Below are 23275 nucleotides of genomic sequence, written 5' to 3' on the forward strand. Positions count from 1 at the left end.
GAGATCCAGACCATGATTTTGGAGTTCCTTGGTCCATGCTGGTATTTAATTGTGCTTGGGGAGACCCGTCGTCTGCTTGAGCAAATGCGAAATGATCATCCAAATCGGTGTGAACGGCTTAACTTGGCGAAGGAGCTGTATATTGGCAGGACAAAAATACCAGGGAAAGTCCTATATCTCCACAATCAGCAACATGCCACTTGAATTGCCAAGTACATATGATCAGCAGCACATAAAGCCACCGACTTATACCAAGAGGATAATCTTATCTATTGACCACATGGGTATTCGTCGACTACAATTTCTGGAGCGAGATTCAAAGCCATTGTCGGATGGTGCCCCATGGTATGAGTTTCTCGAGACCACAGATTCTGACGTGGATGCGTCTATTAGCTGGGATGTAAGTCTGTCCTGCTAATAGCCAGCGTATATCAGCTAAAGTGGACAGGGGCTTTTTGTCAGGAAGATCAGCGTCTTTGCAGCGGCTTTGGAAAGTACTCGGAAAATCTGGAGCTTTCCAGAGTTACCGAATCTCAACCCGTGGAATATCCATAATGTTCACGGCAACCGCCGTTTGAATCATGTGAAACTTGACGCTAAGGTTCGTGGTCTTATAGTCTGTTGCTCTCGCGGTAATGCAAATGGGATCTACGGCTTCACAGGTATATCAAAGGCATTCGAATCATTCGTTGAGTTGATGAACCAACGCGCCCAAAATAGCCAAACGTATTGGATTTATTTTCCGATTAATAATGGCGAGCTCATTACAGCAGCTTGGATTCGGAAATTTAAAGATTGCAATTCATTGGCTTGGCCCCCTGCGTTGGCTGTAAGTTGATTTCGTTCAAATCCAAGGCCTTCTGCTTATCGAACAGTTCAAAACCTCTTTAGGAAGGGACGTCATATTCGGGACCCACCCGCCGATTGATCTGAATCATGTCTACGAGTACCAGCCCCTTGTCAAAGATGGCGACGGTGCTATATCAGGAATAGTCCATAATGGACTAGATCCAGAATCTAAGCGTATTACGGAGATCGGAGTAACTTGCAATCCTGGGTGCCAAGTTGAGGCCCCAGGGCAAGAACCCCAGTTTGGGCATTATAAATGCCCCGAGATACGTGGAAGAAGTACGTCAATAACTACCTGGTACATGACAAAGGCCCCGCTTGAAGGCCTCTATAAAGTACGTGTCTGTAGGGATCTAAAAAAGCCACATCGTCCATGTATTGGCCTCCTGTTGTATTATACGAAAGAGCGCGTTGAATCACTGGGACAGGTTCGCTGGGACCGTGACCTCACGTACGACGTTCTTGCACCCATCAATCTCGAAATAGGTAACATAAATGGGAAGGATTACATCAAGGGCGTTCAGAGAGACACAGCCTGCACTCAGCTGGATTCTGAAGTTGGTGTATGGCAGAAAATACCCCAGCATGGGACCCTTGTTTGGTGGTTCGGCAATCTTGGGGACAAGGTTGCTTTATATAACGATCCAGTGAGCTGAGTGTTCAAGAATATAGCATTCAGAATCTCTAACTCTGTATACTATTGATTGTCTCCGTCTTAATTAACATCCAATATTCTCACGGGCCCTCCAAACATGAACAGTGTCACAAGCTCTAGTTGCTCAGCGTATAAGGCTTAACGTTTCTCATCAGATTGGCTGCTTTGAGATGCCTTGCCTCGGATTAGTGAAGCTCGATGTAGTCACCCCGTTCTGCGAGGCTTTCAGGACCAAAAAGGGCTGTAAGGTAATCCATCCCACGTTCGTACTTCCATGCTCTCCCTTTCGTACCGAAAGAAGTGATGGCGTACACGAACTCCAGCTCCGCGTTTTCCGGTTTCCCATGCAAGCCTCTATCGCTTGATGCTCGGCCTCTTCAACATCCTGAGGTGTTGCATCCCCCGCCTCTGCCTCGTGGAAGGCGAGAATCGCAACTCTATGGGCTCCGGCCAGATACTTGATCGTGATACCTACCCGTCGACGACCACTGCCTTCCGGAGGAGACTCTGACATGACCACCCAATCCTTCTCCCAGAAAATATGCTTGGTCCATAGCTGGGGTCCAGACGGCAACGACCCTCCATTCATTTGTTGGGTTTCTCTGGGCGTCTTCCCATAACGCGAGCAACATATCGTCGGTGATAAGAGACATTGTGGATCCTGCAATGGTCAGTATGGGAAAGCGAACATGTCCTGTTGTATGGTGTGGTGGTTGCACATGCCTGGAATCAAATGCCAAATGCTTTCAAGGGGTAATGGCCTGAGGGTTTGAACGAATCTAGAGCTAAGCTCAGACAAACAGTGTGAAAATCTGCCCGGGAGCTTGCTAATGATGCGTGGTGATGGAGTAAATTTCAACACAGAAGAACGGTGTTCATTTATCGGTTCACAACCCAACACGCTTTGACCTCTCTCACCTGCATCGTGAGTCGTCACGGAGCCTCATATAGCCATTGGGAAATGTGCTGATCTGCCGCCTGTGCGAAATCAGATCTCCCGTGGTTGGTAGATAAAGCCTCATTATGTTGAATGCATGGTGCTATGATGCCGCAAGGGGAAAAATGTGCGATAAGCGCTCAGGTAGCCATCCGCTGGGAGAGTTCGTTTCTGTAGACTGAACTCTCTTCTCTGATAATTGGATTGGAGGATCCCACGATGCAGCGCAAGGCTGACACCAATACATGTTGGTTGGGGGTAAAATTTAGATGAACCTGCTGGAGGAGCACCCGATACAGTGTGTCGAAACTTCCTAGGTGCTCTCCGAATACATTCTATTCCGGATCTTTCACACCGTGTACATTTCAGGTTGCCATAATTGCCAGATTGTTATAATTAGCGCTTTGCCTTACCTCCCTCACATAGCTGGAAGTAACCGGGACGTACATTTGACATGATGCTCTGTCTGGCTGAGTAGGGAATGTCTAGAACAAGCGGATGTGGAATCACATAATTCGACAGCTCTCACTGATGCGTATATGTCAGCAATTGACAAGGCAGAGTGAGTAGATTACAATAAGAGGGACTCACCAGGGGATTTGTCTCGGCGGCATAGTATAAAATTGGTGTTATGATCTCTCAATGAGAGAAGTTGTAGTTAAGTGACTGTTCTGGGAGTTCAAACGCCGATATTGACCTCCGTCGGGTGAAGCTTCGCCGGTTTACCCCGCATGGAGTTATGTGCCTTTTCCTTCACGGAGATGTTTCCCTCTTCCTATTCTCATAGGTAAAATGATCGACCTTCGTGCCATTACATATAGCTCGAATTACGACAATCAAGGACGTCTGTGCATTCCCTACACATCGGATCTGGGCCATCTGGGGTTATGTGAGATTATACATCGGTATTCCCCCGCCTCCACAGATGCCATCTCCACTTATTAGCCTACCTGGTAATGCCAGATTCATGCAGCTAAAGCAGAAAAATTAAGAGAAAGAGAAACAGAAAATATGAAAAAGCCATAAGGGAGAGAAAAAGAGAGAGGGTGGAAGGTAGAGACAAGGTCAGAAAATACAATCGGCGACTTGGATTGAGCATGGACCACTGATCTCAACCGAGTTAACATGCATGCCTGATCTGAGGTTGCCATTTGCAGCAGAGAGATCGGGATCTAAGATTCCCGAATGGTACCATATCGTGATAGAACTCAAACTCAAGGAACTGAGATACCGATGGATTGCGAGGGGAATCCGGAACGAACAAGAGGTATTTGGTTCGACGCTCTGTTGGGCACCCATGCATTCCTCTGACTAGCATTGTATCAGACACATACGTTCCAAGCAGGTGGATCTCATACATGGGCATCGTCATCTTGCAGCCCATGATATGGACGAATCAACTGTATCAGAAGGGGGCCTATCCCAGTGGGGTTAATACCCTAGTCTGAGGATGGTTGCTGCACTCAGTCTTACAACGCTATTGTGTATGTTTAACTATCGTGCGAGCTGAGCCTAATCTTGCTGGAGACAGGGATTATCACAAAAATAGGAAAAAGAGTTCGCAAAGGCTGTGGGCCAATCATCGCTGAATTAGCTATGGAACCTTATCGTCAGCAAACAACTCGCTGTCAGCCTCATGGTGGAGGAGGACCCAAGCCTCCCTCCTCTTGATGTTAAGTTATTTTCTTCAAGCTGGTGGAGAATCCAGTTACAACAGTCGCCCTTGGGTGTCCTCTCTGTAGCCCAAGATACAGGGTCTTTCCTTTTCATCTTGCGTCAGATTCGATATTAAGCGAATGACGGCCTGGCTTGCCAGACTCGAAACCATGGTCTCATTGGGCAGACAGCAGTCCAGGGCGGCGTATCAAAGACAGCCACACACCTCTCCAACACGAGGCTCAGTTTCCTTTAGGCAATGACAATAGCGAGGGGAACACTGAGGAACACAATATTTGACGATTAAAATGGAATAAAAGCATATATAGATATGCCAACCCCACTGGGTGAGATCAAATTCTTCATAGCGGGAGATCTACCTGATTTTTGATCTGATCTGCAGACCTTCTCTATGCTATAGTCGAGGAGGCCTTACCTCCGACCATTGTCTTTGTTATCATGTCTCCCTCATCGAGGGACAGGCTTCTCCCGTCCATTCAGGCGCTGTTGCACAGTTGTACCAGGGCCACTATACTAGCCTCCGAGGTGCAATTCGAGGAAGATTTAAGCACGTCGCAGGATCAAACTCTCGCCGTCCTCATCAGCTTGGATCTTGAGATAAAGCGCCTGCTCCGGCAGATCCTGCAGCCGATAAAACTGTCAATCCCCCTCTTCACGTCCGCCCTCTTGGGTTCTACCTGGGCACTTGACCTATTTGAGCGGCGGTTGCAATTGTACCGACTCTCCAGTTACGGCAGACAGTATGTCTCTAACTCGTGGACCCCACTTATTGAGACGCTACAACAATATACCATGAATCTCCAAATATTGACTGGCACTTCGGATTCGGATTCGTAAGTCACCGGGTGCGTGAATGATGCCAATTTCGTGGCTGACTTAGGTCTACGATATAGTCTTGACGCCGTTTCCGATGATCGTTCGCTTCAAAGATTGTTCGAGAGCCAAAATAACGACGTGCAACAGGAACTGGAAGCTCAAATTCGATATGAAGGGCAACAGTGGGATGGTTCTCTTGACACACCAGGCTATCTAGACGTACAGCAGGAGTACCCGCCATCCACCTATGCTACCCCACCAAGCAGTATCATTGATGGAGATATCCATGACGACCTTCCAGCCATTCCTGGACCTCCTCTCCAAGCTCCAAATCACTTATCCAAGGAACAACACTATCAAGCTGCTGCAGAGCATGGTCGGGAGAAGGAGCGTGCGAAGATCTACGAAACTCTGAAAACTGTCTGGCTACCCGAGCGTGAAGCCCCGGAAAAGCGATGGAGCCACCTGGTACGCGCAATTAAATTGGACTCCGTGGATGGCGTCAACCTCCTTCTTGATCTGGGTATGGATGTGAATCAAAGGTGCGAGAACAATTTGCCGTTGTGTCTGGCAGCCAAGCATGGACGTGACAGAATAGTGGAAACCCTCTTAGAACGAGGGGCGGAGATTGAGAAGCGAAGTGATTACGGCAGCACCGCGCTCCTGTCTGCGGCTGGAGCTGGCCATGTTTCTACCATCGCCCTTCTGCTGAATAGGAAAGCAAACACAGAAGCTAGAAGTACTTCGCCTTTTCATATGGGATATACACCGTTAATGAGGGCGGTGAAATCCGGCCATATGCGTGCGATCCAAGTGCTTGTCGAGGGACGTGCGTGTGTTGCGACCCAGAGTGACGCAGGGGAGTCTTTGTTACACGTTGCCCTACAGGACGGCCGTAAAGAGATCATCGAAGAGGTTTTTAGGCTGAAACCTCCCATTGGGATTGCGGACAGGAATGGTAACACGGAGTTGCATGTCGCCGCCACGCAGGGTTTAGTTGACGCATCTAGGCGACTCGTGGGGCAGATGAGGAGTCTTGTACGAACAGCAAATCATAAACAGGAGATACCATTGCACTGTGCAGTGATTGCTGGAAGACGCGAATTAGTTAAGCTGCTTCTCAGTGAAGGAGCGTCGGTTGAGTGGCCAGACAAAAATGGGAAAACCCCATTGCATCTCGCCGTGGAAGCAGAGTATCAGGAGATCGTTCGGCTGCTCCTCAACGCGAATGCGTCCCCATGTACGGTAGACCGAGACGGAAAGACTCCAATCCACTATGCCGTCGATTTGTCCAATAAAGACATTGTGCAGCTACTCGCGGAAAATATGCCTGAGGACCGGAACGAAGAAACGCCCCTTCACTACGCTGTGAAGTCCCTGAATGTTGAGATTGTGCGTGTGCTGCTGTTGCACAAGGCGAAAGCTAACTGCAAGGATAGGGCTGGTAAGGTACCGCTCGAATATGTTATGGAACTGCCCCTATCGGAAGAGGAGACTGCCATCCATCTCATTCAGGAGTTCTTACGGTCCCATGAAAAGGGACAGTCGTTCACAAGGAAGTATGGGTTTCCTGCACTATCTCAGGCAGCAAGAGAAGGCAGGGTGCCAGTCCTTCAAACGTTTTGTCAGCACGATCCGGGTCTCGCCAACGAGATTCCACCTGCGGACTCCGGTTTCGAGCCCCCCTTGCATGAGGCTATCAAAATGGGCCACAGTAAATCAACTGAAATGCTCTGCCGTTTACCAGACATAGACAAGAATATTCTTGACCATGAGGGGAACACACCACTCCACCAAGCCATAAGAAACCGGCGAGCCAGTCCGGGGTTGCTGGCTATGTTAATACGCTACGGAGCAGACAAGGATCGTCCTCATGCGACAACGGGTTTGCCGCCGCTTCATTTTGCCGTTCAATTGCAAAGCCTAAATGAGGTCAAAGAGCTTCTGACCGCCAAAGCAGATCCTGAAAAGCGTATAGAAGGAGAGCAATGCTCCTGTTGCAAGGATGACGAGAGACATGCCGACATGGACTCACATTGTGTCTTGCAGGCGATTCCCGTTCAGAACCGGACGCACGACTATCCTTTGATTAAACAAGCCCTGTCTCAAGCCATCCTAAGATCGGATCGTCCTAGATCTGTGTCGGCGCATGGTAACACGAAAAGAACCAAGAGAAGTTTGTACCGAATCGGTCCGCATATTTACATTGCGGCATGAGAAGCACGTGCATCGATGGTGTGAAGTGTAGTATATGTTTCTATGAATAACAGTTCGTGACATACGAGAGATAGGGTCATGTTCTTCCTACTACGTATCATTAATAACACTCTATTCTTTTCTCAAACATCCATAGTTCCCAACAGTCGGTCCCCAAAGGCGTCCAGACCTTGAGATAAGACCGAACTAGTCCAGGGGCTTCTACACGATAGCCATCATACATCGACAGGATATCTCATTCCACCCTGCCGACGAATCTCATCCATAATTTCCATAACGCGAAGAGTCTCCGACCACGGCATGAGCTCATTCTGCTTCCTGCCCGCCAGTACATCCAATGCCGTATTATCCGCCTCATAGATATACCCCCGCCCAATGCGCGGAAAATCAAACTTCTTGCCTCCTTTCTCCGCCGCATTCTTCTCATAAACCGTAAATGAAAGGGGCATAGAAGCAGCCGGACCCTCAACATCAATATATCCCTTCGTCCCCTGAATGCGGGCAATATGAACCGGATCCCCAGGCATCATCGTCGTAGAGCTAACGATACCCTGCCTCCCAGAAGAAAGATACCTCAACAGCACCCCAGTCGTAACCTCCACGCCATGAAGATGCGTCTGAGTCGCCAACACCTGCGGAAGCTCCGACGCCCCAGGCGACTTCGGATCCAGAGTAAGCATAGCCCAAGTGAGGGCATAAACACCCAGATCAAGCAGCGAGCCCGCTCCCAGCGCCGGATCCCTGTACCGCGATGTCGGGGGTAAACTGGGGATATCGACGTCGAGGGCGAAATCCACGATCGTCCGAAAGACATCTCCAATCACCTTCTCCTCGTAGAGGAGTCTGCGTAGCTCGTGCACGAGCGGACGGTGGCGCAGCCACATTGCTTCGTGGACGTAGACGTTCTTTTCGGCTGCGGCGGCGAACACTTCCCTTGCTTCTGCGGCGTTCAGGGTGAAGGCTTTTTCGCAGAGGATGGGCTTGCCCGCGCGGATGGCGTCTAGGCAGTTTCGTTTGTGGAATGAGTGCGGGGTGCCGATGTAGACTACGTCTACGTTTGGGTCGTTGTAGACTTCTTCGTAGGAGGCGTAGATTGTAGGCGTGCTTTGGGGACAGTACTTGGCTGCGAACTGTTGGCCTTTTTCGAGGGCTGAGGAGCCGATGGCTTGTACTATGTGTTTGACTTTGGGGGTTTCCTGGGGTGTCACTAGGTCTTCGACGAACCAGGATGAAATCAGACCCGTGGCTGGAGGGGATTGTTAGCTTGGTGTTCGTCTATTGTAGAGGGTGAAAGGCTGACTGATAATTCCCCACCGGATGGAAGGGAGTTCGGACATGGCTGGTAATTCGTAATGTAAGTGTGATTTAGTAGGTGATTGTTGAATGTGGTGTCTCTCGCTGGAAGCTGGTTTATAACCTGAGGCCGGAAATTGATTTCCATTGCCGTTCTTACTTATCGAAACTAGAAATACCACCAATTATACGTGGAGTCTCAAGTCACGAGTTTAAAGCCACAAGTCTAACCAGAGAAGGGAAATTCAAACCCCGTCCCATAGGATCCGCTATATCTATATGAACCCAGGGTGCATAAAACAATAGTCTTCAAATTAGGATTCTTTTGTCTTCGTGTACTGTACAGAGTTAAACCTGGCGAGACATATCGTATTATCTAGACAGGCGTGACCGCAATCTTGACGCCATTTGAGTCCACAGGGCCCGCTCGCATGATAGGAACATAGCCGTTAACGTCGCGGTTCTCAACTGCCTTAGAGCGCTGACAGAATCGCGCAACGACATAGTTGGCCTCAGTTGTGACTAACAGCTGAGCAGGATAATGTCTAGGACCACCACTGTGGGGTACGAAGTCCCAGTACGGACGAAGTCCAAACCATCGTTCCGATTTGAACTCATCGGCATCCTCACCCCACACGTCCTTATCCCGATGCATGACGTTCTTGTTGACTTGAACCACATCGCTCTGTGAAGCCATACTGGCCACCGAAGACGAGAGGGAAGGTAGTGAAGCACAGGCATAGATAGCTATAGACAACGGCGGCGTACAATGACAACAAAAGGACAATGGGAGACATGAGCATCTTAAGAGGGCGCCAGATGGAGAAAGCAAACAATTGACCTGGTGTTTTGCCAGTGTCTAGCGCCGAGCGCAAATCTGGGCTACCTGTCTCCCTTCGCAGACGCTCTGTCTTGCGCCTCAGTAGTACGTAGGGGTACTTACGAGAGCATTGTCATCATCGACACGATGGCAATTGCCACCGTTTTGTTCGCAGTCGACCAGTTCATGGGGGTTCTCTGGGTCGTCAGGACCATCAAAGTCCACCACATTGGGGTCGTTCGCCTCTTTGGCCGACTGGTTCTCGCCATATGAGTGCTCAACATCGGTATTGAGATGGTGATGGGGCTTGTTGTCCGATGCATCTGGTTTCTCTGTGTCGGCCATGGTAAACTATCGTAACTGCTATAATATTGGCGCAAGGCAATGCAGGAACTGGAAGCCCAACAGATATTCCACGATGGGTTCGAACGTACTGACAAGGGATTGCAGTCTCCAGTAATGATGATAGGTCTGAAAGACCCTGACCGAATATACCCCTAATGTGATATTATCCACCTGCCTATTGCCAAAGCAACTGCCAATGCGTTGCAAAGGATGGACGAACAAATGTATAGGCGAAGGCTTTCATAGACAGCTATAGCAAGCTTGCTGCTCCGCGGACAGATCAGTGCAGGGGTGCTATTGAATATTGCGAAGCGCTTATCTCCGCGGAAATTCCGTGGATGGATACAAGTATACCTGACTCGTATATTCTTCTATCTCCTGCGAGGAGTTGGAAACTTGCTATTATAAAATAGCTCCTCATGAATTATACAAAGAAACTCTTGCGGTCTAATTGAAAGACTGGTGATATTGTAAGGATAAGGTAGGAGAGCTACTATATAATGTACCTCGCCTGGCTGTGGTGCCTGTAGTTATCTGATCTTCAGATCTGATTAAATTGATATGATACTAATATCGTTCCCATAAGCACAGCCTATATAAAGATGCAGCTATGGAGCCTGTGGGACAGCTCGTGAGTGGTTCTGGAGAAGTGCACTGAGATCCTTCAAGTTTACAACTGACGTCTCGTGGTAAGAAATTTTTGATGGAAAAGTATTGAACTAATAGAAATTATGCTTGGAATACTCCACTAGCGGTACCTTATTTTTGTTTATAGATCTAGTACCTTTAGCATTTATTATAGCATTCTCAGTTGAACATGTGCAAGTACCATATTAAGGTTAATCGGAGATAGACATTACGATCACTCGTAGTCTTCACTGCCCTTTGGCTAGCCAGAAATACGGCAACATGAATCCTCATCGGATCTTGTAGACAATCGACAATAGCACGAAGCAGTGATAGGAACATCCGCCTTGAGTAGGGCAGCATCGCGCTGGGTACGGATGAGCAAAGCTTCCGAAGTCTTCCCAGAGCGTACAAAGCATTCGTAAAGCCCATGTAAGCCCCAAACATTGTTGAGCCGCGCACGCCGGCGTGGCAACGTATCAGAAAAACCAAGATCCTCTCTATAAACGACCTCTGCTTCTGCAATATTATTTTGCTCCAGCAACAGAGCACCAAGGGCGTGGCGTACCGGCTGCATCCAGGGAGGTGTATCAGTATAAGGCAACGAGTCTTCCAGTTGCACAGCTTTTCTTAAGTTAGAAAATGCTAGGTCATAATTTCCTTTGCGATATTCAAGCTCCCCCTTTAACATGGCTGACGCGATACATAGGACATCAACTTCCTTGCTAGGCAGGCTATTGAGACGGGTTGCCGGCACTGCAGCCCGCGCAACTTCAAATTGGGCTAGGGCTGTCTCAGCTTCGTCAATACGGTCCAGAACGCCTAATGCAATTCCACGGGCATAGAGAAGCATAGCGATAGTGGAACAGAAAAGCTCACGGTCTGATGGGAGCTCCAACTGCAGGATATCGTCCCACCGGCCGAATCGCACCAGGACATGTGCCAAAGCCCCGAGGTAGCTCTCTGCCCAGTCAGCCATAGGAGGAGATGACACAGATAGAACCTCGGGAGTAAGGATTTCCCAAAGATGCTTAGCAGCCGACAAAGCCTCGGCTTGATACCCAAGCATAATGGCTGCATATAATTTGGCATAAACGTTGTGTGCTCGATACATTATATAGAAGACGGAGCTTGACTCATTATTGGAGAAGTATCGATTATCCGCCAACATAGCATCGTGATTTGAATGCATTGCACGGCAGTAATCACCACAGGCGATATCGATGTGAGTTGCCATATGCATCAGGTGGGAGCCATCGGGGACGAGGTGGCGCAGAGTGTCCGCGGCGGATAATGCCAGCTCGGGGAACGGGGACATCTCCATCAAGTGGATATACATATGGCAGAAAGCAGGATGGTTTTTGCCACTGTCCTTGGCCATAGCGGATTCCAGGACGGCGCGAGCTTCAGTTGTGCAGTTGCTGGTGGGTTTCCCTGTATCCAGATCCCACAGGTCTCGGGCTCTAGTGCAGACTAGTGCTTCGGCAAATAAAGCTACGACATCGAGGTCGTCTCTGTTTGACTCATATACCGATCGCATTGCGTTGGCGTAGGCGTGGTCTAACGGTGTCAAGTCACTCGGAATCTCAAGCGATGGAAACCGTGTTGAAAGAGCATCGCACAAGGCGCGCTCTACGGGGTCAGCCTTTCTGGCCAGCTGTATAGCTCGAGATAGCGCTGCTTTTGCTTTGGGTATGGTTTGTTCCAGGTCCAACCGGTCAAATCGAGACCAGGCTTTGTTATAATTAGGGCCTAATGCGTACGCTATTCCCCACCAGGCCATTGCACAACTCGGGGCGTATACTGTTGCTTTTTCAAAGCAACGTACCGCTTCTTCGTGATTGAAGGCGTAAGACCATTGAAGCCCTCGGTTGAACCATAGTTGGGCATCCGGTGACACAGTTGTTATCTGACGAGAATGTGTACCCAATTCATAGTACTCTTCTGAACGAGCGATCTGGGATGAGTCCATTTTGCTTGTCACTCCTCTGCTCTCCATATATGAATAGCAATCGTCAATGAAGGTGAGACCTTGGTCTTGAAATCGAGAATTGTAGAGGCTGTATGTGTCACAACATTGTGCATGCCTGCGATCCACATATTTGTAATCCGGCCCGGTGGGCAATCGTGGATCCAATCTTCCCTTGAGATATTGTGGCGTTAAACCACAAGATCGATCCCAGTGGGTCCATGGTCGGGGATCCGCAAAGCAGATATCGATTGAAACTCCCTACCAGGAAAAGGTCTACGGCAAGTTTCGCCGTGCGGAACTGGTTTGCCAACGAGTCAATCGTCCCCACATTATCGCCGACACGAAGGAGATAGGGACGCCGAAGTCAATCCCAAACTACCGTCGGAGCTATAAGCCCTAATATGAGTTGGACTATTTAGCAAGGCCTTCGCTATTTTATTCATGTTGTACTTTCATTCCATCAAGAAGGCTCTGAAGTTATAATGTTTAGCGCAATGGAAGACCCAGTTATGAGGCAGCGTGAAAAGACATGTAGGATAATCTCGATTCCTGAGAGATGCAGATGGCGACGGTACCTAAACCAGGTGATAAAGAAGTTGTGGTCAGGTTTCACGTCATGTATCTGAATGGCCGTGACCTTTTCATTCCGCAGGTGATATTTTGTCTACGTGTATACATAATATGACATTTTGCGAACCGAAAGAAGTATTTTTCCAACATACATTTGTAGTAAAGTGGTGTTATTGAACCGAGTTAAGGATTCAGCCGTTGGACTTTTATAACATACTAATATATTGCTTATGATTATCTCTTCAAATATATGTCCCAGTGTTCGTATTTATCTAGCAGATTAGTCACTCTACTGGGTCTATCAAAAGCACCAGGCCTGTATTCAGGTTAAACGTCGGGTGAGTGTTCAGCTAAGCCGTCATCCAACATGGCCAGATGAGGATCCTGCCAAAGCTCAGGTAGGAAGCTGAGCTGCATCCCCCAAGAATATAACAGAGGGTTTGGGGACCCGTTTAAACCCGATACTGGTGTTGCTGTACCAGTATCCATTGAGTCACCATGGTTAGAATATGGAAAGCTTGAGCTATCCTCATTGTTCTTGGCTGTAGCTAAAGGTCCAGCGGGGCTTTCTTGAGGGGCGTTTTGTGAAGCAGCAGTTGCATTGTTGACAGCTCGAAGTGCAACTTGGTAATACAGCCGAGTGATATGATAAGGAACGGCACTTTCGCAGTTTGGATCGTGCTTTTCAAAGAACCTGATCACCGTGCCCAGAAGATCTAAATCCTCGCGGGCCTGCGGGGCAGTTTTGTTTTCCAAAATGCTGATGAGTAGGATATCGACGTTCCATGCGATGTGATATACCAGGTATCTATTAAGCCTTTTAGTACTTCCTTCATTGCGGGTGTTTCTGCAGGATTGTGGCCACTTACATAGTGAAGGGGTGGCCTTGGTCATGATAGTTGAGTAAGGAAATCGAGGCCCGCGCGGCACTAACGCACAATGCAACACTAGAGATGACCAAGTCACTCTCTTCGTAATGATTCCAGAGAGGGACAGCCTTGCTGAAAACCACGGAGTGAATAGATATAAGAAGTTGAAAGTAACAGAAATGGAGTACGGTTAGAGGCATCAATCGCATGTCATCCAAGCCAGTTAAAGGAGTTTGGGGTCGAGCCATATCAGGAATGTTCTGCCTCCAACTTTGTAACTCTTCATCGAGCTCCATCACTGCGACATATAACTGTTCTGGAGATTGTGCAGACGCCCGTGGCGAGCGAAGCTTGTCATAGACTTTGTTTTGGATATTCGCCAGGATGACCTGCTCACGGAGCCAGTTTATTGTGGATCCATCGTCAAACCTTAGCGTGTTCCGCCCATCTTCGGGATCCTCCTCTGGTAGACAGGAAATCAGGTCGCTCGTAAGTGAGGGCGGCTTTGAATGGTACATGGCCAAGTCTTGGTCGAGTATAAAGGCATGATAGAGCAGTATTTTTTCGTGTAGAGCTGTTGAGCTATCTTGAGGGGGCAGAGGATGGTGGTAGCCAGCCATGAGGATCGACTGAATGGCAGCTCCGAGGACCGTGGCTGAAGGATGGCTTCTTGATGTGTATACAAGGTACATGGTCTATGAACAATTAGCAAGGAAGGTCTCGTTCTAAGGACCAGGATCAGGACCATGAAAAGCATTGTCGCAATGCTAGCCTTATTCGGGCTCTGCATCATCATCACAGGCAGGATACTGAAAGCATTTTCGAAACACTTTTCGGCTGCATCTGGTCGCATATTGTCAAATTTGCGTAGCGATTGGGCTAGAACAATGTTGAAGGCTGCGTATGAGGTGGCATCCAAGAAGGATTGGCCATCGAGATGTCTTTGAAGTATCCCATCTAAGTAATCATCTTCGAATAAATGAAGGGCGTTGTTGAAGGTGGTAGCAAAGTCTGGTACATATGAGACTTTTGTGTAATACTGCAAATGCACAGAGGCCATTACCTTTGAAGCATGTTTTGATCATATCATTGGAAGGTAAAGGATGGTTGACCCGCCCTTCGAAGTTTCCCAAAGGTGCTTTTCTTGGAATCTTCAGGCCGGATAGGAGGGAGCTAAAGCTTTCATCGCCTACCAGTGCATTAATCCAACGGATGCCTTCGGGAGAGAGGATAGAGCATGATCCTGTTAAATGGTGTTGCATTAGTTATAGCCGCCATGCTTTGAGCCTTCCTTCCAGTGCTCCAATTACCTATACACAATCTCTCCCCATTCCTGTCCTTCATGTCAAGAGACATCGACCTATCCTCGTGCGAGCAGAGGTTAATAGTTAACGGACTTTGGGTGGGCCCCAGAGAGAGCCCCGTAGTCTGCCGAGTGAATTGTCCCGCCACGTTATGGAGATATTCGCGTCTCATTTGACTAGTGGGTAGATGCATGGATTCCGAGATCAAACGCTCCATATTCTCCAATCGCTGAGTTAGAGCACGATAGGACCTATGCCACACGATGAGCACGATGTAACCAATTTTCTGGGTATGATGCAGTGCATGAGTGGTACATTCTATGGCTTGGGGGACGCTGCCTTATATTACTGTACTGGCAGCTATCCCCTCGCTCTTTACACCGTGCGCAAGACGGGCGATTCCCGTCGCATCTAACCTAGAACAATCAGGGTTAGAGCGATACGGTCGTAATCCCGAAGGCAGAGTGGACTACCTTGCGCGTACGGCATGGGATGCAAGCCCATCTTGACTTGAGTTCTTTATTTGAGTCTGAATTCTCCATTGTGGAGGCCCAGCACTTGTGTTGTTGGCTGGAAGAAAAGATTGTCATCGACTTCCGTTAATATAAATTTGGTTTCGAATCGACACCAGATCATCTGACCGCCCCACTTTTTTTCCAGGCGGCCCTTAGGCCATATTCCTATGTCAGTGTTTGTTCCATGTATACTATATTGACTATTGACATAATTCTCTAGGATCGTTAAAGTATGATGTAATACCATCCAACACTTTTAAACGATCTTTATTCTCTGTCTATGAGCATGATTATATAACCGCTTCTCTCACTTCTCTATTCCTCACCCTATCTTTGAGTCTCTTCCTCTACATTCTGAACTTCTTCAGTACTATTATCGCCTTCTTGATCCATATCCACGTTTTCCAGCGCAAAGAAGAGAGGAAAAGAACGAAGAGGAGAAAGTTATCCGAAATGTATTTGACGATAAAGGAGACGATTTGTTGTCGACCTTTTTGAGTATCTGAGTATCGACTCGGAAATCCGAAATAAACGACCTATCGCTCATATCATCGAAGAGTGAGCCAGAATGGATGAAGGAAGTGCTATCATCAACCAGAAAAGCCATGTTGACGCTCGAATCAGAAACTTACGATCCCACGGAGCCATTCTGGAAGGTTGTAAAGATTAACCAAGCCCTTCATTTAACCAAGGCGAAAACCCTCTCAGCAGCAGAGCAATTAGTTGAGACGGAGAGGGATAGTGCCATTGATAAACTTGGGCGAGAACTTAAGAACCACGTTCTCGACAGCGCACATTATGAGGCATTACAAGACTATGTTATGCCGGTGACGGTGGAGACCACTACCGATGAGCTTCCCAATATCACACAAGAAGATGTTGCAGAGTTGCGCCAACAAGAAAATTGGCTTGATAACGATATCTTCCAGCCAGATAATCATGAACAGGCGTGCGAAAGGTGTGTCCCGCAAGCCCGCGGCTACCCGGGATGGTCCGGAGGGCTGTACTTAAATTCTGGCAGCCATGCGCTATTTGGAGGTTCATGGAGATAATGTTAAGCAAACAAACAAGGGGTGCTATGATAGCTGATTCTATGGGACTAAGAAAGATATGGGAAGCAATCGGGGTAATCGGCGGTAGGTCTTAACAGGGGATTCTGCATGAGGCTTTTAGCTGATTCTTATTAGCGAGCGCGCTAGATAGAGCTGGCACTAAATAAGGGTGAAGACGTTCAGCGGAAGCCAACAATGGTGGTGGTTCCTCCACATCTCATTGAACAATGGATAGACGAGCTGGGAAGTGTCAGCGGCAGTCTGAAGTTTAGTGTATACTTGGAGATAACCGCCGACAAGGGGCAGTAGTGTCCGTATCCAGGGACGTCTAAGCTCAAAGCACAAGATATTCGGAAAGAACTATGATGGTACACATACCGTTGTCTTGACGGCATATAATACACTCGAGGCTCGCTATGGCGTATCAGCGGTAACTCAATGCCATAAAGACAAATACTCAAGTAATTACCAACCGGGCGACACATTACCCGGTGACTTCCCCGTCAACATCAAAGGGTGCTTCGGTCTCGTCATATGCGACAAGGCCCAGTATGTTCGGAATAAAGGGTCCGGGATCTCGCTAAGCGTCTGGTGGCTGCAGTCAGACTTCAACTTACTCATGACGAGGACGCCCTTTTTCAACAATCGCACCCGAGATATGCTCGGATACTTGAAATTATGGACAATGGCATCGTCACTGCCAATTGGCAGTAATCGCACTATTGGGAAGGATATTCCACCGCAAAGAAAATTCTCTACTGTCCCATGACAGATGAGGAGGACGACCACGTAAGTCTAGTTTCAGGTCTACGGCTTCTTCTTCTTCTTCTTCTTTCTAACACAGTTCTATATGTTCTTTGATAGATATTGGGGATAAGGTAGTCAAGGAGCGACCTTGATGTCTATGGCATCTTGGTCGAGTGAGAAAAGGTGACTAGTTTCCGAGCCCGTAGGTTGAGTTACGTTCCGACAAAGTAAAAGTCGCGTCGGTTCGCAATGTGATCCTGATATGACTGGAGAACTATTACTATCTACGAGCGTATCTATAGACGACTGAATTCTATTTCGTTTGTTGTGTGTGCATATTTATAGTCGTCTCGGAGATATCTCCGAGGCCGAGGAACCCTAACCCGCACGGCCCGACGCAGTAAATATGTACTATGCTAACTTCGGCAGAACCCATCATCGGTCTGGACTAGAGTGGTTAACAGGTCGGGTTTGGGTTCTGTATAGATACGAAGATTCATTCGCCCTTGAAGCAAAAGAATAATTTTAACAGGGGAAGTTGATCAAGCCACTTAAAATAGTGACTGAGTTGCTTGAATCTATCAACACGACTTTGGGAAGAAATCACTTAGGAAGAACAACAGCGCTAGGCCTAATTAGGCAGCGTCAACATATAGGCATCAAGTTGGGATTACATGTAACATTCAGTATGTTGGCTTATATCATTTTAATGCATGCTGGGTTGACAATCAATGACAACCCGGATATTTAATCCGTAGGGATCCCAGGAATGTGTGGGGGAACTTATGGCTGTTGTCGCACCACCCAATGCCTGCGGCTCGTGTTCCGATGAGCGTTTGACTGTACAGTTGGATATAACGTATATTGCAAATTCTAGTAACGTGGTTAAACAAATGATTGTAGTAGTACTACTCTCAAGCAGGGGGGAAAGCCCAGTCACGGGTGGACTTCTCGGTGGGCGAGAAGCCTTACACGGGGTTGTTACTGGATTCATGTACGGAGTACAAAGGAAGTTGATGTGACTGGTACTATGCACCCCCGTACTTTTGTCTAAAGGATGATCTACATTCCCCAGAGAATACGAGAATAGTCCGTCCTGGTTGCCTGAAATTCTGATCTGTTGATAATTCATCGCCTGAAGGAACGGGGCGGAGCTTCAGAAGGCAGTAGCCTCGTTCATTCCTTGCTGACCGGGCGTCCAGGGTCCCTGTGCCCTAAAGAAGAGTTTCGACAACTCAAGACATTAATCAAGACCCAAGTGTCAAGTATATGTTGTGTTGTAGTGATCATTTGCCCGATGAGTATAGATCATAATCATTCGTTTCTATTATGGAGATAATGTGCGCTCTACTAACAATGCTAGGTAAAGGATGTTAGCCCCCTGGCAAGGCTGAACGGCTTTGTTATGCTTCAGGAGCGTGGGAATAGAGTCAAGATCAAGGTTTCCAGCTATCCTAGTGATAGGCGCCCAAGATGCCCCAAACTGTTGAATTTTCCGGAATGGGAAAGAAAATGGATTTTAAGGCACCCTGCCAAGGTTCAAGCCCTGCCCCCAGACGGCCTAATAGCGACGATCCCATCCAGCCCGGAGCGTCTTTTTGCTCCTGTGTGAAGGCTGCAGCTGCTCACTGGCTGACTATTTTCCAGGCTTGGTAATTAACTTACGAGCCCCTTGAATATTCAATAGTCAATATCTGCCTGTCAATTCTTCCTTACACCGCTATGTCAGGGCAGTGATCGACGAGTATGGTGTCCAAGGGCCCCGGCAGCAATTGATCGGCGGAGTGATACGAACAAATTAGATACCGTCTGCGTTGCTTCTGTTGTTCTTACCCTTGGCTCTGTTGGGCTCTAGGAACGAATCTAGGAGGCCTTACATATTTACGCGTGTCTGTGTATCTAATAGGTTATAGTACTGTGCCGACGAGGCTATACACTTTTGTTCTATTGAGAAATGCCAAAGCACCTCAAGTATATAAACCCCTTCTTCTGCCGTTCTACATCTGCACAACCCATCAGCTCAAGAGACTCCAGCAAACCAAGCCTCATCTTTCATCTAATACTCTATCATTCCAACGTCAAGAATCTCTCATCTTTTCAAGATGCGTTTCTCAATCACCGCCGTCGCCATCATGGCTGGCCTTAGTGCCAGCGGATCCGCCTTCGTCATGGACACTTACAGTGATACCAACTGCGGCGATTCCGTCCAATCGGGCGTCAACACCTGGGACAACACATGTGCGACTTGGCCTAAAGGCTTCAAGTCTTTCAAGATCACAACCTGGGGAGGAAACCGACAGCTCGCGTACTTCTTCGCGCCCGATAACTGCGGCAGCCTTCCTGGGGCCATTAGACATGGCTATGTGGATTCCACAACCAAGGACTTCAAGCTTGGACAATGCTATCATTTCGACGGTGCATCTGCGAATGCGATCGCTTCTTACTGGAACTAGTTCGTATGGGAATCCATCAAGGTGAGCCCTTATGTCACGATGGTTGAAGAGAAGCTAACTGTACGCTGGGAGTATAGTGGCATTGTGAGGTGCAAAGAGGAGACTTGGAAGGCAGGGAGACTTCATTCATTCTGAACAGGGCTCACATATTCTCATGCGCTTTTGCTTTTATAAGTCCGTTGGGCGTGTTGCGTTCTGAGATAGTGCCATAGGCATTTCAAACCCAGCTGTTTCTCAAGTACATTTTGATTCGATATTCGTCCGCCCAGAAGAATGGTCCGGTCAGATTTTACTGTAGTGGTGTGTAGTTATCATGCCGATAGCTTGGGTAATGTGTAGGTTATCTATATTGGTTTTGGGCTCAGACCTTGAATTCATGATGGGTTCAGCCAAAGTCCACTATTTATTCTGCTAGTAAACAAAACAATCGAAAACAAGGATACTAGGTGCTAGGTCTCTCAGACACTATCTCCACCAGGATATATCAATTCCACTTGATTAAAACACCAATGCCACTAAAATCGTGCTTTGTACACAGTATCCCCAATAGGATATATAGCACCGTTGGTAGCCTTCGCTGACGCCTTGACCAATTCTGCAGACCACAACTTGACGACCTCTGTGAGCCGAACTTTGTCAGATCGTAAAGAAGTGGTAACCTGGATCTTTGCCAAGAGCTCGTTTTTATCAGATGGTCCCAGGGTCCCGTTGATTGTATTTCGAAACTTGTCCTTCTCCTCATCGCTCCAATCTGACAGTCCAACCACTTCTAAAAGACCAGTTTTATCATCGATAAGCCTGTCGCCGACCTTTGTCAACGTCTGGTTGCCAACCTTGGCCGATGCCTTGATCAATTCCGCAGACCACGACTTAACCACGTTTGTTAGCCGATTTTTGTAGGGTTGTGGGAAACTTGAAGCCCGAATTTTCTCTAAGAGTTCAGCTTTTTCACTTGCTCCCAGGGTTCCTCTGATTGCATTGGAGAATTTCTCCTTTTTACTGCCAGACCAATCTGTCTGCAAACCAACCACATGTAAAAGACCAGCTTTATCTTGATCATAGATAAGCGTTTCGACAATATGGACCGCGCACTGGGCAGTTCCCACGCCTAGTGTCCACCCAGACCCTCCATGTCCATAGTTATGGACGAGAGGAAATCCACAGTCCTCATCAGCTCTGACCTTGACATTCTTCTTGGTAAATGGCCGCAAGCCCTGGGTGAAAGGGAAATGGTTCACAAAGCCTGCATGGTTCAAACTGGGCATAAACTCTCCTGCCCGATCCCACATCTGCTGGACTTCGGGCGATTCAGGAGTCAAGTTCATATTATCGTTATGTGGCTGTATGATGGAACCCACGTAGAGGATATCGTCGTTCCGAGGTACAATGAACACGGTCTTGGAAGGGAGACCACCGGGCCCGATTTGTGCAGGAACTAAATAGGCGTCATTTAGATGACGGAATTTGCTGTGGCGTGTATTTTCAACGCGGCGAATAGCGCCACGAACCGGGTAAACATCATCGTCCCTGATTAGATCTCTAGCGCCGAGACCTGTGGCATTGACAATAGCATCCGCTTTGTAGTCTATCAGCAATCTCTGGCCGGTTTGTCTTAGATCTTTCACTTCTCGGGTCTCGAGTGTTGCCCCTTTTCGCTGGATAAGGGCCATGAGATAGGCTAAGGCTTTGTCGGTATTGATAATCGGAGCCTTATGGGTATAACCGCTTTGGAATTCTTTTCCACCATAGCTTAGATTGATGAATGATTTGTTGAATCGTTGTGCGATTGCGTCTCTGTCCGGGTACACCTCAACATCGCCAATCCTCGTATTTACAGCAGCATACTTCTCATAATGTTCACTCCTTGGCAATCTTGTGTTGCACGAAGTGATAACATCCTCATAGAAAAATTGATGAAGTTTGGCAACAGAGAGACCAAACGAGTGTCCTCCTTTCTCATGCTCATTAGAAACCTCAGCATACTTCATGTAGAAGTTGTAGCTTTGCATAGCCCATTCTCGATAATGGTCCACAGTAGCCCAGCCAGCACCCAGAGATTCGATTTCAGTCAAGCCACATCCCCCGGGGGGCATCTCCCACAAAGCCCCTGCAATCTGGGAAGTGATGCGGGGCTCGCCGAAGTCCCAAGTGCGTGCCCACTCTTTGGCAAGAATTGTCACTCGGATGCCCTTGTCGAGAAGCATCCATGCGACTAGCAGTCCGCTGACACCACCGCCGATGATTAGAACGTGTCGGCTTTCGGCGTTGAGGTCTTTCAGCGGGGCATCGCTGGTCGATACCTTGAACGCACGTGCCCCTGGAGTGTATTGGCTGGGGTGTACTGTTACTGTGTGTGCAGTTGGCATGGTACTTGGATTGGGGAAATGTATATGAGTTCTGTGATAGGGCTTGGAGCTGATTACTTTGGACTGTTCAATACTTCAAGTTGGTCTGGATGGAATAGCGGGTCACAACAGGGATCCTCGTGGTATTTATAGTCTGAGATCTATTAGCACTTATACGATGACACGCTTTGTGGCATTGCGTGGGTTGGATAGCAAAGTTCATTCTGCTATGAGGGATATTCGTCCAGCCTCGTATGTCTGAAGATTCTCCAATAAAAGTTTGTCGCTGGTCCAAACACCTCCCTTGACAATAGCAAGCGCCAAATCATATGCGATGAAGCTTGCACATGTAGTTCTGAGCAGAGCATCTGATGACCGGTTAGCTTCCTCATGAGCACTGGAAGTCTAATGCGCCTTCTAGAGTGGTGAAAGCCTCGCGTACAGGGCCGAGTTACGCTATACTATGCTTTGGCAAACGTGTTGACAATACTCCGCGTGCTACATCCCAGATGCATGATGCAGGAAGTTGCAGCCCTCGTAGACCTAGCTCGTGAGACGAAGAAAAGTTAAATCTAGACTTCTTTCTTAAGCAGGATTACTAGCAAGATAGCCCAGAGTATGTCGATCCGATGTCTGTGCTATTGAGGCTCTCCCTTCTATTGCGGCATCATTGGCTATCGTCGTATCCTAAAGCAAGGGGCATAATGGGTTCCTTTCCACGTGGAACGCTTCAAATATGGGAATTAGTGCACAGTGGTGCTGAACACCACAGAGTATCAATAACACGGCCTGTTGCGGTACAGATAGGGACAATAAAAATATATCTGATCTTCAATTACTCATACATTGCACAATATCCTCAACCAGCCACAACTTTACGTTGACGGTCCGCGCCGGCAATCGCGCGGGCCGCATGCGTGTATATACATACATACATTTTGGCCATAGTATATCTACAGTGAAGAAAGCACTGCATCACGCTCACATCGGTAGGATGATGTGGGTGGGGTGTGAAGAGTACCGAGCGTGGGCAATTGCGCTAACACCTGAGAGGAAGTATTTCGCGAACCGAACCCCTTTTATGTGAGGCATTTCAATCTAGTACACTGGCCCACTATGCTGCATACTCTATTCACCGGACTGTGATGTTGCATGTTTTCATTGCAGAGGTCTAGAATTAGCCCATCATGTGATAGACTATGCCCTTTCTTC

The 23275-nt window shown here is 48.0% G+C and overlaps 10 protein-coding genes across 10 annotated transcripts; 4 read left to right on the forward strand and 6 right to left on the reverse strand.

The window, feature by feature from the left end:
• Nucleotides 1-280: 280 nt before the first annotated feature.
• Nucleotides 281-1580, forward strand: F9C07_2262847 (uncharacterized protein; the record flags this gene model as incomplete). Its single annotated transcript, XM_071510165.1, has 3 exons — nucleotides 281-400; nucleotides 449-829; nucleotides 876-1580. 3 exons carry the CDS (start codon nucleotides 281-283, stop codon nucleotides 1503-1505), a joined length of 1131 nt encoding a protein of 376 aa, XP_071367029.1. The 3' UTR covers nucleotides 1506-1580.
• A 75-nt stretch (nucleotides 1581-1655) lies between these two features.
• Nucleotides 1656-2093, reverse strand: F9C07_2229716 (uncharacterized protein; the record flags this gene model as incomplete). The annotated part of the gene is made up of 1 exon (XM_041287232.1): nucleotides 1656-2093. The coding sequence occupies one exon, from the start codon at nucleotides 2091-2093 to the stop codon at nucleotides 1656-1658; it is 438 nt and encodes a 145-aa protein (XP_041150408.1).
• A 2035-nt stretch (nucleotides 2094-4128) lies between these two features.
• On the forward strand, nucleotides 4129-7259 carry F9C07_1870256 (ankyrin). Its single transcript, XM_041294785.2, has 3 exons — nucleotides 4129-4444; nucleotides 4501-4951; nucleotides 5012-7259. The coding sequence occupies exons 1-3, from the start codon at nucleotides 4429-4431 to the stop codon at nucleotides 7149-7151; spliced, it is 2607 nt and encodes an 868-aa protein (XP_041150409.1). The 5' UTR covers nucleotides 4129-4428; the 3' UTR covers nucleotides 7152-7259.
• F9C07_2281016 (putative dimeric dihydrodiol dehydrogenase) lies at nucleotides 7260-8614 on the reverse strand. Its single transcript, XM_041287233.2, has 2 exons — nucleotides 8452-8614; nucleotides 7260-8397 (listed from the first exon to the last, which is right to left on the reverse strand). Exons 1-2 carry the CDS (start codon nucleotides 8486-8488, stop codon nucleotides 7367-7369), a joined length of 1068 nt encoding a protein of 355 aa, XP_041150410.1. The 5' UTR covers nucleotides 8489-8614; the 3' UTR covers nucleotides 7260-7366.
• On the reverse strand, nucleotides 8615-9609 carry F9C07_2281017 (putative N-alkane-inducible cytochrome P450; the record flags this gene model as incomplete). Its single annotated transcript, XM_071510475.1, has 2 exons — nucleotides 8615-9285; nucleotides 9388-9609. The coding sequence occupies 2 exons, from the start codon at nucleotides 9607-9609 to the stop codon at nucleotides 8821-8823; spliced, it is 687 nt and encodes a 228-aa protein (XP_071367030.1). The 3' UTR covers nucleotides 8615-8820.
• An 889-nt stretch (nucleotides 9610-10498) lies between these two features.
• On the reverse strand, nucleotides 10499-12208 carry F9C07_5867 (uncharacterized protein; the record flags this gene model as incomplete). The annotated part of the gene is made up of 1 exon (XM_041287234.1): nucleotides 10499-12208. One exon carries the CDS (start codon nucleotides 12206-12208, stop codon nucleotides 10499-10501), a length of 1710 nt encoding a protein of 569 aa, XP_041150412.1.
• An 897-nt stretch (nucleotides 12209-13105) lies between these two features.
• Nucleotides 13106-15455, reverse strand: F9C07_2229722 (uncharacterized protein; the record flags this gene model as incomplete). The annotated part of the gene is made up of 7 exons (XM_041287235.1): nucleotides 13106-13586; nucleotides 13648-14342; nucleotides 14393-14658; nucleotides 14711-14890; nucleotides 14958-15237; nucleotides 15301-15367; nucleotides 15436-15455. The coding sequence occupies 7 exons, from the start codon at nucleotides 15453-15455 to the stop codon at nucleotides 13106-13108; spliced, it is 1989 nt and encodes a 662-aa protein (XP_041150413.1).
• Nucleotides 15456-16071: 616 nt separating this feature from the next.
• On the forward strand, nucleotides 16072-16518 carry F9C07_2103741 (uncharacterized protein; the record flags this gene model as incomplete). The annotated part of the gene is made up of 1 exon (XM_041287228.1): nucleotides 16072-16518. One exon carries the CDS (start codon nucleotides 16072-16074, stop codon nucleotides 16516-16518), a length of 447 nt encoding a protein of 148 aa, XP_041150414.1.
• Nucleotides 16519-19367: 2849 nt separating this feature from the next.
• On the forward strand, nucleotides 19368-19718 carry F9C07_5870 (uncharacterized protein; the record flags this gene model as incomplete). The annotated part of the gene is made up of 1 exon (XM_041287229.1): nucleotides 19368-19718. The coding sequence occupies one exon, from the start codon at nucleotides 19368-19370 to the stop codon at nucleotides 19716-19718; it is 351 nt and encodes a 116-aa protein (XP_041150415.1).
• A 515-nt stretch (nucleotides 19719-20233) lies between these two features.
• On the reverse strand, nucleotides 20234-22084 carry F9C07_5871 (putative D-amino acid oxidase; the record flags this gene model as incomplete). The annotated part of the gene is made up of 1 exon (XM_041287236.1): nucleotides 20234-22084. One exon carries the CDS (start codon nucleotides 22082-22084, stop codon nucleotides 20234-20236), a length of 1851 nt encoding a protein of 616 aa, XP_041150416.1.
• Nucleotides 22085-23275: the final 1191 nt, after the last annotated feature.

This window comes from Aspergillus flavus, chromosome 7 (genome assembly GCF_009017415.1).
Source record: "Aspergillus flavus chromosome 7, complete sequence".
NCBI classification, from domain to species: domain Eukaryota; kingdom Fungi; phylum Ascomycota; class Eurotiomycetes; order Eurotiales; family Aspergillaceae; genus Aspergillus; species Aspergillus flavus.